The sequence below is a fragment of the Trichomycterus rosablanca genome, chromosome 16 (assembly GCF_030014385.1).
Source record: "Trichomycterus rosablanca isolate fTriRos1 chromosome 16, fTriRos1.hap1, whole genome shotgun sequence".
Lineage (NCBI taxonomy): Eukaryota > Metazoa > Chordata > Actinopteri > Siluriformes > Trichomycteridae > Trichomycterus > Trichomycterus rosablanca.
Window position 1 is genome coordinate 28,005,055 of NC_086003.1, and position 13,689 is coordinate 28,018,743.

Below are 13,689 nucleotides of genomic sequence, written 5' to 3' on the forward strand. Positions count from 1 at the left end.
CCGTCAGTAGATGAGACACATCAGTTCAACAAGGAGACGCCTGATGGACCTCAGGAGACATCACAGATCACGTCCCGGTGTTCTGTCGATTTATCCTACCCATCGATTTGTCCTACTGAGCATGCGCACATCGGTTTTGACTCGTTGCGGGGAACGCCTATAATTCTGTGCTACCTTTGCCTAATTTATTTGTTCTAGCGGTTAGTAACGTATGGTTTCGTTTTAATTCTTTAAAAAGTTTAAAGTTTAAGTGTATGTAATGATGTTATTATGTGACTTTAAAAAAAAAAGCTATATAAAAATATTCAAAGTGCTTAAATGAGCTGTACTTGATTGATTACAGTTAAATAACTGTGTATCTTAATAATGCTGTGTTAACGTTGTATTTAACCACGTTTATACATGCCTTTGGTAATTTTAGATGCGTTTTTCATACATCTAGAAAAGCCAATCATTTTTAAATAACCATCTGCGACCTTAACATTATGACAACACAAAATGTATTAGGTTATTTTTCAGTTTTGTGCTTTATTAGCAGTTCAATATGTACAGTAACGGTTGTTTGAAGTTAAAGTTGAGTTTAAAGTGAATTACTGAATGAATATGTTGAGCATTTATTACGTTTTTTATGTACTCAGTTATTTGTATATGTACAACTATTTTTTGCTGCTCCCCTGTCAGTTTAGTTCTAATTATTTGAGATTAAGATGTTCTTCGGGTTAGAATATTATTTACTACAAAATCAAAATGTACATACATCATACACACATACACATATATATATATATATATATATATATACATACTGTATATACATACATATACTGTATATACATATAATACTCACTACATAGCCAACACTACATATACACACTACATAGCCAAAAGAACTCGCTTGTAGTTCTACAATTACTGACTGTAGTCCATCTGTTTCTCTGCATGCTTTGTTAGCTCCCTTCATGCTGTTCGTCAATGGTCAGAACCCCCACAGAGCAGGTATTATTTAGGTGGTGGATCATTCTCAGCACTGCAGTGACACTGCCATGGTGGTGGTGTGTTATTGTGTGTTGTGATGGTATGAGTGGATCAGAAACAGCAGTGCTGCTGGAGTTTTAAAATACAGTGTCCACTCACTGTCCACTCTATTAGACACTCCTACCTAGTTGGTCCACCTTGTAGATGTAAAGTCAGAGACGATCGCTCATCTATTGCTGCTGTTTGAGTCGGTCATCTTCTAGACCTTCATCAGTGGTCACAGGACACTGCCCACAGGGTGCTGTAGGCTGGATATTTTTGGTTGGTGGACCAATCTCAGTCCAGCAGTGAGGTGTTTAAAAACTCAGCACTGCTGTGTCTGATCCATTCATACCAGCACAACACACACTAACACCATGTCAGTGTCACTGCAGTGCTGAGAATGATCCACCACCTAAATAATACCTGCTCTGTAGTGGTCCTGTAGGGGGTCTGACCACTGAAGAACAGGGTGAAAGCAGGTTAAAAAGTATGTAGAGAAACAGATGAACTACAGTCAGTAATTTTAGAACTACAGAGTGCTTATACATGATAAGTTTTTCAGGATGAACTCAAGTTCATATGCATGTATAAATAGCTGGAGGTAATATTGTTATTGAATATTTTAAACTAGTTAGAATTTTGCTAAACCAGATTTTGCCACTGTCTCCATTAATTAATAGGAATTATAAAGCCAAGTGAACTTCATGACAGCAGGGCTGAGTGGTGATTTAAGACAATGCAGAGGATTACTGCATAAGTTGCTCCATGCTGCAAGACAGAGCTGACAAGAGCATGATTGAAATGATAGATATTTAGAGCAGCTATATTATACAGATATACAGATATATTTTATCTAATTTTACCTTTATTATTAAAAAGTTATTGTGAACATTATTTACTGATTTGTACAGCATTGTTACCTGTTTTACTCAGGTGCAGTGTGACAGTAGATGGGTACATTTTAATGTGCAGAATATAACAAATCACACCCAAAATACATATGTAAAAAATGTAGACACATCCACCAGAGACTCAGGATGTGTTGTTGTTAATAAACTAGTTTAAAAATTACACAATTATTTGAGATGTATGGGCTGTATAGTGGCTCAGTGGGTAGCTTTGTTGATTCACAGCAAGAAGGTCCTGGGCTCCATTTACAGGTGGATTCTTTCTGTGAGAAGTTTGCATGTTCTCCCCATGTGTATGTGGGGTTTTTTTTCCGGGTGCTCTAGTTTTCTCCCACAGTCCAAAGACATGCAAGTGAGGTAAATTGAAGATACAAAACTGTCTCTGACTGTGTTTGATATTAAATGTGTGAACTAATAAATCTTGTGTAATGAGTAACTACCTGCCCTGTCATGAATGTAACCATGATGTTAAAATCCTAATAAATAAATTAAAAATTAAGATAAATGTCTGAGAGACAGGTCAATAAATCAAGTGTGCTACCTATCATTTGTAATAAAATATAAGCCCATCGAGATGTGCTAACACTATTTATAATAAGACATAGATCTATCGAGATGCGCTGTCTATTGTTTATAATAATATACATACCTATCGAGATGTGCTACCTATAGTTTATAATAAGATACATACCTATCGAGATGTCCTACCTATTGTTTATAATAAGATATAGAGCTATCGAGATGTCCTACCTATTGTTTATAATAAGATACATACCTATCGAGATGTCCTACCTATTGTTTATAATAAGATATAGAGCTATCGAGATGTCCTACCTATTGTTTATAATAAGATACATACCTATCGAGATGTGCTACCTATAGTTTATAATAAGATACATACCTATCGAGATGTCCTACCTATTGTTTATAATAAGATACATACCTATCGAGATGTCCTACCTATTGTTTATAATAAGATACATACCTATCGAGATGTCCTACCTATTGTTTATAATAAGATACATACCTATCGAGATGTGCTACCTATAGTTTATAATAAGATACATACCTATCGAGATGTCCTACCTATTGTTTATAATAAGATATAGAGCTATCGAGATGTCCTACCTATTGTTTATAATAAGATACATACCTATCGAGATGTCCTACCTATTGTTTATAATAAGATACATACCTATCGAGATGTCCTACCTATTGTTTATAATAAGATACATACCTATCGAGATGTGCTACCTATAGTTTATAATAAGATATAGACCTATCGAGATGTGCTACCTATAGTTTATAATAAGATACATACCTATCGAGATGTCCTACCTATTGTTTATAATAAGATATAGAGCTATCGAGATGTCCTACCTATTGTTTATAATAAGATACATACCTATCGAGATGTGCTACCTATAGTTTATAATAAGATATAGACCTATCGAGATGTGCTACCTATAGTTTATAATAAGATATAGACCTATCGAGATGTCCTACCTATAGTTTATAATAAGATACATACCTATCGAGATGTCCTACCTATTGTTTATAATAAGATATAGACCTATCGAGATGTGCTACCTATAGTTTATAATAAGATATAGACCTATCGAGATGTCCTACCTATTGTTTATAATAAGATACATACCTATCGAGATGTCCTACCTATTGTTTATAATAAGATACATACCTATCGAGATGTGCTACCTATAGTTTATAATAAGATACATACCTATCGAGATGTCCTACCTATTGTTTATAATAAGATATAGAGCTATCGAGATGTGCTACCTATAGTTTATAATAAGATATAGACCTATCGAGATGTCCTACCTATTGTTTATAATAAGATACATACCTATCGAGATGTGCTACCTATTGTTTATAATAAGATACATACCTATCGAGATGTCCTACCTATTGTTTATAATAAGATACATACCTATCGAGATGTCCTACCTATTGTTTATAATAAGATATAGAGCTATCGAGATGTCCTACCTATTGTTTATAATAAGATACATACCTATCGAGATGTGCTACCTATAGTTTATAATAAGATACATACCTATCGAGATGTGCTACCTATTGTTTATAATAAGATACATACCTATCGAGATGTCCTACCTATTGTTTATAATAAGATACATACCTATCGAGATGTCCTACCTATTGTTTATAATAAGATACATACCTATCGAGATGTGCTACCTATAGTTTATAATAAGATATAGAGCTATCGAGATGTGCTACCTATAGTTTATAATAAGATACATACCTATCGAGATGTCCTACCTATTGTTTATAATAAGATACATACCTATCGAGATGTCCTACCTATTGTTTATAATAAGATATAGAGCTATCGAGATGTCCTACCTATTGTTTATAATAAGATACATACCTATCGAGATGTCCTACCTATTGTTTATAATAAGATATAGAGCTATCGAGATGTCCTACCTATTGTTTATAATAAGATACATACCTATCGAGATGTGCTACCACTAGTTATAATAAGATACCTATAATTTATAATATGATAGACATAATTTTAATAAGAACAGATCGATAAAACTTAAATATTTACTACAGGAATACATTTCGATAGGGTAGGACAAATCGACAGATAGATCTATAAATCTGCGCTACGGTAGGAAGTTTCGATAGGGTAGGACAAGCACCGGTTAGTTCCTCTGTACGTCTCTTTCTTCTCTGCTTCCTCTCAGAACATCGACAACTGCTAAGTGGTGTGTGTCATTTAATAACAACAAGAGAGATAAAACACAAGGCTGGGTTTATTTCATTATAGCAAAAATAATAGAACACAAATGTGCTCTGACAGTTTTTACACTGTGAACATCTGTAACTTTACGATTTGTTATTAAACGTGACACAGACGTTCTGTAAGAGTTGATGGCAGGATGTTTTATTATCTGTAATTTTACAGGATGACCTGCTGACACAGCAGACTGTGTGGGTGTTACATGGGTCCTAGGGTTGATCCTTTCCTCTCTACACTGTCCATAGTTTTAATTTGTTTGTGTGTTTATATGGATTAACAAATCTTTCTAAAAAACATTCAAATGTTGAAAAGCCGCCCTAGATAATCTCTAGGTGTGAGCAGGTAAGTAAATGTGATAGTGTTTGATGATCTGTGATGGATGTGCACAGTGTGTCTGTGTGGCTCCAGTCTCACAGCGGTCCTGACCAGGATATACTGGCTATAATGTGTAAATATACACATTAATGTACCTCTTTGTATGTATGTATGAATGTGTATAGACACAAATGTGTTTCTAATATACTGTATTTATGGTATGTTGAAACGAAAGGGTGATGTGGTGGAGCAGCTGGTAGCATGGTTGCTGCACTGCAGCATGGGTCTTGCCGATCTGGGTTTGATCCTCACCTTTACTTTAAGCAACAATGAAATAACTACAGTTCATTTACTGTGTTAGTTGGATTTCTGTTCAGGGTCACGGTGGGTCCACTGTCACCCAAAATCACTGGATCCAAGACAGGAATTCATCCTGGACAGGGTGCCAGTCCATCACAGGGCATCAGACAATTTTTTGATTATGAACTAATTCTTACTGCTTTGTTGTGGAACATTAATATTTACTGACATTAATATTTACATTGTTTATTATTTAGGGAGTGATTTTTGTGCTTCTGTAATATTCACTCATCCAGTCAATTTATCTAACAGCTTCATTTCAGTCATGCTGGTTTTCTAAACTCAAATGAATTCAAATGAATACTTTATCAATGTATAACAGCTGCTGGTCAGGGTTGCGGTGGACCTGGCACCACCTAGAATCACTGGCTGCAAAGCATGAATGCAACTTTACCAATGTACTTCCTCACAAGTAGGAAAATGTTTAAACATCCAGTTCATCTTTTGCATGTTTTTGGAAGGTGAAAGGAAACAGGAAGACCTGGAGGAAATCCACACAGACCGAGGAGAACATGTCTAACTCCTCAGAGGTAGTGACAGGAGGTGAGGATCGATCGTAACCATTCTATTAGCAGCGTGGCCAAAATAATGTGAACACTTGACTATGAGCTTGTATGATGTTCTATTCTAAATCTATGTTTATTGATATGGAGATGTCCCCACTATAACAGTCTCCACTCTTATGGAAAGGCTTTTTACAAGATTTTGAGGGTCTGCAGTGCTCATTCAATCATAAAAGCATTGTGAAATTGGCCCTGCTTGAAATTATTAGTCTAGTTGATTAGAAAAATTGAGGTCAGGGATCTGTGAAGGCCACTGGACGTGTTCCACAACAAATACGTCAAACCACGTCTTTATGGACCTTACAGGGGCACAACCATGATGAAACAGGGCAAAAGTGTATATTTTATATAATAGATTGTATAGTCTTAGGGCCAGTGATAGCTCAGTGGTTAAGGTACTGGACTAGTAAACAGACGGTTCCCGGTTCAAGCCCCGCTACCACCAAGTTGCCACTGTTGGGTCCCTGAGCAAGGCCCTTAACCCTCAATTGCTCATTGTGTAAGTCGCTTTGGATAAAAGCGTCTGCTAAATGCTGAAAATGTAAATGTAAATGTCTTGTTAGCAATGATTGTGACTGAAACACCTGAACTCAATAATTAGGAGGGGTGTCCACATACTTTTAGCCCTATAGTGTGTAGATGGAAAATACGTGTTAGATTTTTAACTGATACGTTGACATCTATCTTCTCTTTACAGGAAAGCCGTCAAGCATGGAGAATACAACCACTTATACCTCATTCATTCTGGACGGCTACTTCATTCTAGACCAGCAGAAGAATTTATTTTTCATCATTTTTCTCCTGCTTTATGCTGCAATGTTGATCCTGAACACGTTTCTCATCGTGGTGATCTACAGCGAAAGAACGTTGCACAATCCCATGTACATCTTTGTGTGCAACCTGTCGTGTAACAGCATCTACGGCAGCACGAGTCTGATGCCTCATTTATTAGTCAATCTGGCCTCTCAGGTCCACGTGATCTCGCTCCCGAACTGTCTGATCCAAATCTTCTGCCTGCACACTTACAACATCATCGAGCTGACCACGCTGGCCTTCATGGGGTACGACCGTTATATCGCGATCTGCCGCCCGCTTCACTACCACAGCATGATGTCGGCCAGACGACTTCAGATCTTCATCGTATTTACTTGGGCGTACACGTTTATAACGTTTTTCGTCTACGAGACGTTCACCATACGTCTAACCTTCTGCAGGAACGTCATCAGTAAGACCCACTGTGTGAATTTTGAGCTCATAAAACTGTCCTGTACAGATATTACAGAACACAGTGGGGTAGGACTCGGCCTCATGGCCATTCATGTTTTTCCACAGGTCATAATGATTCTGTTTTCATACGCACAGATTTTACATGTGTGTTTGAATTCGTCGAAGGAGTGCAAAACCAAAGCCATCCAAACGTGTTCGCCTCACCTTGTAGCTGTTATGAATTATTTTGTCGGAATATTTTTTGAGCTCATACAAAGTCGCTTTAATACCAACCACCTGCCGTACAATTTCCGAACCTTCATGTCTCTGTATTTTATGATATGTCCTCCTTTGCTTAATCCTATAGTTTATGGAGTAAGTGGGCAGGTGATGAGGAATTGTATTCGAAATCTTTTCTTTAGGAACAAAATATTCATCCAGAAATAGAGTAAAGACTAAACGCTTTAACCCCGTCAGATTCTTCATCTATTTACATGAACATTGACTTTTTCAGATTTGGGAGTTAAGATTTTAGCTTTAGAATCCCAGCTGTGCTAACAACCTGGTCCAGGGGCGTAACTACCGGGGGGCAGGGGGCCAGGTGCACTGGGGCCCATGAACTCAACCCCCCACAGCACTGCCCCCCCCCCCCCCCCCCCCCCATTGTCTGCACACGCTATTATTATATTACAATAATTTTGTTAAGTAAAATATTAAAATAACTAAAAGACAGTAAAATATCAGAATACAGGTAATCAAAATATACAGTGAGTGCACAGCAAGGGATTTTGGGAATCTGTGTAACCTGCTTAACATTACTAGACCAACGGAACAAAAGGTATTTGTTTGTTTTATTATGATTTTAACGTCATGTTTTACACTTTGGTTACATTAATGACAGAAACGGTAGTTACTCATTACACAAGATTCATCAGTCCACAAGGTTATATCAGACACAGTCATGGACAATTTAGTATCTCCAATTTACCTCACTTGCATGTCTTTGGACTGTGGGAGGAAACCGGAGCACCCAGAGGAAACCCACGTGGACACGGGGAGAACATGCAAACTCCACACAGAAAGGACCCGGACCGCCCCACCTGGGGATCGAACCCAGGACCTTCTTGCTGTAAGGCGACAGTGCTACCCACTTAGCCACCGTGCCGCCCGGAACAAAAGGCTGAACTTGACGTGTGACTACTGCAAACCAAATAGATCTGTCTGTGGTGAGCTAAGTGGTAACGAGAAAAATGCTCAGTAAATTAAAGCAAAAAAATGTTTCCTAAATTGGATGCTTCCTTCAAGAGCAGAAATATTATGGAGGAATCTGCTCGAAGTCTATTGTAGATGATTTTGCTGAGCGCAAGGCACGCCGCATGAACTTCTGAGTGACTGACCTTTAATTCATTCTGAACAGCTATATATAGAAATATCTAATTTGTTGAGGGGCCCAAATCTTTTTTGCACTGGGGCCCATTAGCTCCTAGTTACGCCACTGACCTGGTTGCCACTGACCTTTGCTTTGCTCACCGGTCGAAGGCACCTCTGCGACATAATGCTTTATGGAACTGCATACGCTGTACGGCTATTTGTGAAACTCTGCTGCTGGCAGGTGAAAATAATGCATGGGGGGGCTTAGTCTGCGCCTCTCCTTGGTCAGGGTGGGGGTGTGCAGGGGCAGAGAAGGTTACAATCAGGGAAAGCTGGAAATGAATAGACTGGGAGGAAAAGGGGAAGAAAATGCAAAAAATAGAGTTGAATCAATGTTGAATCGTTGTTTTTCTTATTCTTCTTATTTTTATTATTATTATTATTACTTAATTATGCATTTTGTTCACATAAGGCATGCTGCATTCTATTTATTAACATTCTTTGTAATGGATATAAATAAAATAAATATATAAAAAATGGAATTGTTCTTACATATTTTATCATTAACGGTTTTTATGTTTTAAAATTAAAAAAATTATATTAATAAATAATAAATACATCTCAATCATGTAAGCATCACAAAACACTCTCTTTTACATAATGTTAATAATGTAAAAATTGTACTTGTCTGACAAAATAAGCAGTTATCAGCATAATATCGTTTTCAGATTTGTTTGTATTTTTTAAATTCAATATAAAAATGAATAGTACCCCATAAATGGTGTTTAACATCTCAAGAAAAAACAGTAAGAGGTAGGAATGTGCTATAAGTAGCACTGGTGGTGAATGAAGCTTCCCCAGGTCATTCTCTAAATTCCTGATTGCACTAAAATAAAAGTAATTCATTAAAATCGATGTACATTTTTCACCTTTTCCAAAAAAAGAAAACACCATAAGAATCAAACATTATGTCACAGCTAAAAGGTATAAAATATCAGGAAAAATAAAATCAGCTCTGGTGGACCAGACACATGTTCAGAATGAGGAGAATGACTAGCATCTGACGTCTGATATGAATCTAAGCACAAACAGTCCTGCTGGCATGGCTAGATGATGGTAGTACAACATATTTGGTCTAAAACAAAAACAAGATGGTAAAAGCTGTTCACATTTCCACGTCCTCACCATCACTGATACTTCTGCACACAAGCAGGGCGACACTGTGGCTCGGTGGGTAGCACTGTCGCCTCACAGCAAGAAGGTCCTGGGTTCGATCCCCAGTTGGAAAGGTCCAGGACCTTTCTGTGGGAAGTTTGCATGTTCTCCCCGTGTCTGTGTCGGTTTCCTCCCACAGTCCAAAGATGTGCAAGTGAGGTGAATTGGAGATACTAAATTGTCCATGACTGTGTTTGATATTGAACGTGTGGTACGTTCCCCAGGTGGAGTGGTCCGGATCCTTTCTGTGGGAAGTTTGCATGTTCTCCCCGTGTCTGTGTCGGTTTCCTCCCACAGTCCAAAGATGTTCAAGTGAGATGAATTGGAGATACTAAATTGTCCATGACTGCGGTCGATATTGAACGTGTGAACTGAATCTTGTGTAACGAGTAACTACCGTTCCTGTCATGAATGTAAACAAAGTGTAAAACATGACGACAAAATCCTAATAAATAAATAAAATTTGTCACTGCAACATAGAGGAATATACAAGTTTTTTAACCTTATAAAAGAAGAAAATCAAGTGCCATGGTGGTGCAGTGAGTAGTGCTATCTCCTCACAGCAAGAAGGGCCTGGGTTAGATTCCCAAGGTGGGCGGCCAGGGTCCTTTCTGTGTAGAGTTTGCATGTTCTCCCTGTATCCGTGAGGGTTTCCTCTGGGTGCTTCATTTTCCTCCCACAAGTCCAATAAATGCCGTCAGGTTACTTGGAGCTACTGTAAGTGTGTGTGTGTGTCCCGTGATGGACTGGCTACCTGTCCGGGGTGTTTCCTACCCTTCACACAATGAATCGGACCCAACACGACCCTGACCAGGATAAATTAGTGGTAAAACAGACAATGAATAAATGAAGGGCCCAGTTAAATGTAAACAAGCCTCCCAAAACACTAGTTATAGCCGATCGGGTAAATCACCTAATTTATTTGTTTACTCTGAAGAAGAACTATGTGTTCCAGCTTTAACTACCCCGCATGGGATCCAAGGGTCATTACATTTTATTCCAATTAGGACCGTAATTTGTACATGTTATTGTTTGGGGTTTTATTGGTGTGTTTTGGGAGTTAAAAAGCTCATTTAAGAGGACTTTGCTTCAGTCAGGGTAGGAACACTGGACCAGCAACGAGCATGTTCTCTATCCGTAGCTGTTTTTGTATCTTATGCGTTTTTGTCTGATTCCTTCTATGCAAACATCACTGAGTATCTCTGAAGATGTAAAGATCCTGTATTGGTGTCCTGAACACTCAAAGCCTTGTGAGGAAATTGCTCTGTACGTTCTGCATGTGATTAAACGTAGTGTAAACTAGCAGTGGTTTAACATTGCTGTCAATGTGCATCAGTAATTCTGATTCTGTCTTTATGTTTTTTCAGGTCTTCATCCGATCGTGTATCTGCACCATTATGGAATCTGATCCCTCGGAGAATTTCAGCCACACTGAAGTCTGCTTAATAGGAGTGACTTTACTGAAGGAATACAGGAGACTGCTGTTCATCCCCTTCTGTATAACGTTCATCTGTGCGGTCTCCACCGACGTCGCCATCATGTTTGTCAACGCCACACGAAGGATACATGCTGTAGCTTTCATAACATGCATGGATCTTTGTGCACCATGGGTCGTCCCACGAACGTTATTCAGTTTCATATCTGGGATCAGCGTCTGGTCTCAGGGTTTACGTCAGATCCAAATGTGCTTGTGATTTTGGGGCTGTGTCTGGTATTTTGCTCTCAACATGCTAGTATGGTACAACAGTGTCATGGATTTTATCTGTGTGTAAGTGACTGATTGGGAGAGATTTGTGTTTTTTATTATGAATATTGGGAAATGTAAGGGTGGTTACACAGCAATCAGTTGTTAAGACCATAATTACACATTTGATCTGATTATTTTCTACTTTTTTAAGCAAATGTGTACATTACTATTTTACAAAGACATTTTTAGATTGTTCATTTATTTATTGTGTTGCATAATTATTTAATATAAGGTGACATTTCAATCCTATTGTAATTGTATTTGTACATCATTTATTTGCTTTCATTTCATTTACATGTTTTTTCTGCCACCACTTTTTTTATCCTGGTTGGGGTCACAGTGATTCCTGTTTCCTAATCATGTCTCTGTGCAGATGTTTGACCAGCCAATAGCATGGCTGTGGATTCTACTGGCAGTGGGTTAGCGTAACTTACTGCTGCAGAATCCGAGCGTCACATTCGTAAATCATTAATGTTTTATCCACATTGTTTTATGTGTGTGTTTGGGTTCTATATGTGATTGTATTATTAAGTTTACTGGTCTACATTATACTCAAGAACTTAAAGCTGAAGCCAAATATTAATAGAGACATGTAAGGGAATTATTTTTTCTTTTCTGAGATAAGGTGGTGTTATTGTGGGTTTTCTGAACATTACTTAACTCTAACATAACTAACACCTCACCTAATTACCTCTTTGTTTTCATTTAACTTGGCACAAATAACTAAAGAACCCAGAGACAACCCTGAGTTTTTTTTTACTTGTGTTTACTGTGCTCAGTGTTTACTGTGTTGGTATTTTGCTATATACAGAAAGGGCCAAAAATGTAAACACACTTTAATATATGTTATATATGGATTCAATTACGGTCGCAACATGTATGATGTACAAGGTCTCTCTTGATTTCATCTCTTGATGTCTGTTTTACAACTAACTTTCATGCCACTTTTTCTTTTGTTAAACCCTTCTGTTTATTGTTTATTGTAGTTTCCTAATCACACATTAAACTACTTAACTGTTAAAATATTTTAAATCTTCAGTATATAACTGATTGCAATATTGTACTATATATAAAAAGTGTTAATGTGCCAGTAAATGTACATAGAATGACAATATATATAAAATAGAAATGTACACTTTTGTCCTGCATGTGAATCACTGAAATGTATTGTGTTTTAGTTACTATAATTCACACATGTAATTAAGTTCATTCATTCATTCATTTTCTTATCTGCTTATCCAATTACGGTCACAGTGTGTGTGTGTGTGTGTGTGTGTGTTGGGGGGGGTTGCTGGAGCCTATCAATGTCTGTCAATGGGCGCAAGGCACACAGTCCATCGCAGGGCATATTCATACATGTAATTAAGTTTCTAACTATTTTATGTAATTTTTATATAATTATATCATTACATTCTGTACAGTTCTATACTATAAGAATAACTATATTCTATTCTATAAGTCAGAGTTTACGTCTACAGTAGCTGTAAGGGTGACTTGAGACTTCAATGATAACTTGTCTGCTCTTATTGTTGGTTTTTGTGTGTGTGCTGTATCTAAACAATGTCTACACAAACAGATTATATTTGTGTTATTTTCAGTGTATAAGTGTTAAAAACAACCCCATTATTTTACATTAGCCTAAAGTATATGCAGTTCCACGAGACCATGGAACGCATTAACAGGTTTTCTAAACATACTTATTGGAAAAAATATCTTGAAACTCAACGTCTTTAAAACTCAACCAGTCCCAGAACCACTGTATTGTCTTCCAGCAATCTTTAGTGCACAGTTCCTATAAATGTACTGGACTGGAACATTAAACATAAAACAATATAAAATAAATAATAAATGTCATTTTAAGCATTCATTGCTTCATGTATTGCTTTTTCCAATGTGTTAAAATAAGAAATGAGGCATAATCTGTGCAATATAAGGTCATTTTAAGCTTTGTAACTCACTAACTTGGAAACAAACATGGAACAGCAGTTTCTAAAAGAGTTTAGTTGTCATGACTTGCAGATTTTCTCCTGGAGGAGGAGCTGGAGAACAAAACACTCCAGCCTACATGTTGCTGCTGATCCAGGATCAGCCAGTCTCAGTTCAGTCATTATTGAATTAAACTGTGTGTCTGATCTCAGATCGGTGAACATTTTTTGATATTCCAACCCCATATGAACTCACGCACAGTGCAGA

The 13,689-nt window shown here is 37.4% G+C and overlaps 1 protein-coding gene across 1 annotated transcript; it reads left to right on the forward strand.

Moving 5' to 3' along the window:
* Positions 1-6,668: 6,668 nt before the first annotated feature.
* Positions 6,669-7,610, forward strand: LOC134330913 (olfactory receptor 4B13-like). The gene has a single exon (XM_063012184.1). It carries the CDS (start codon positions 6,669-6,671, stop codon positions 7,608-7,610), a length of 942 nt encoding a protein of 313 aa, XP_062868254.1.
* Positions 7,611-13,689: the final 6,079 nt, after the last annotated feature.

Coding starts and splice junctions, on each gene's coding strand:
- LOC134330913 (XM_063012184.1), top strand. CDS start 6,669: ATGGAGAATACAACCACTTATACCTCATTCATTCTGGACGGCTACTTC.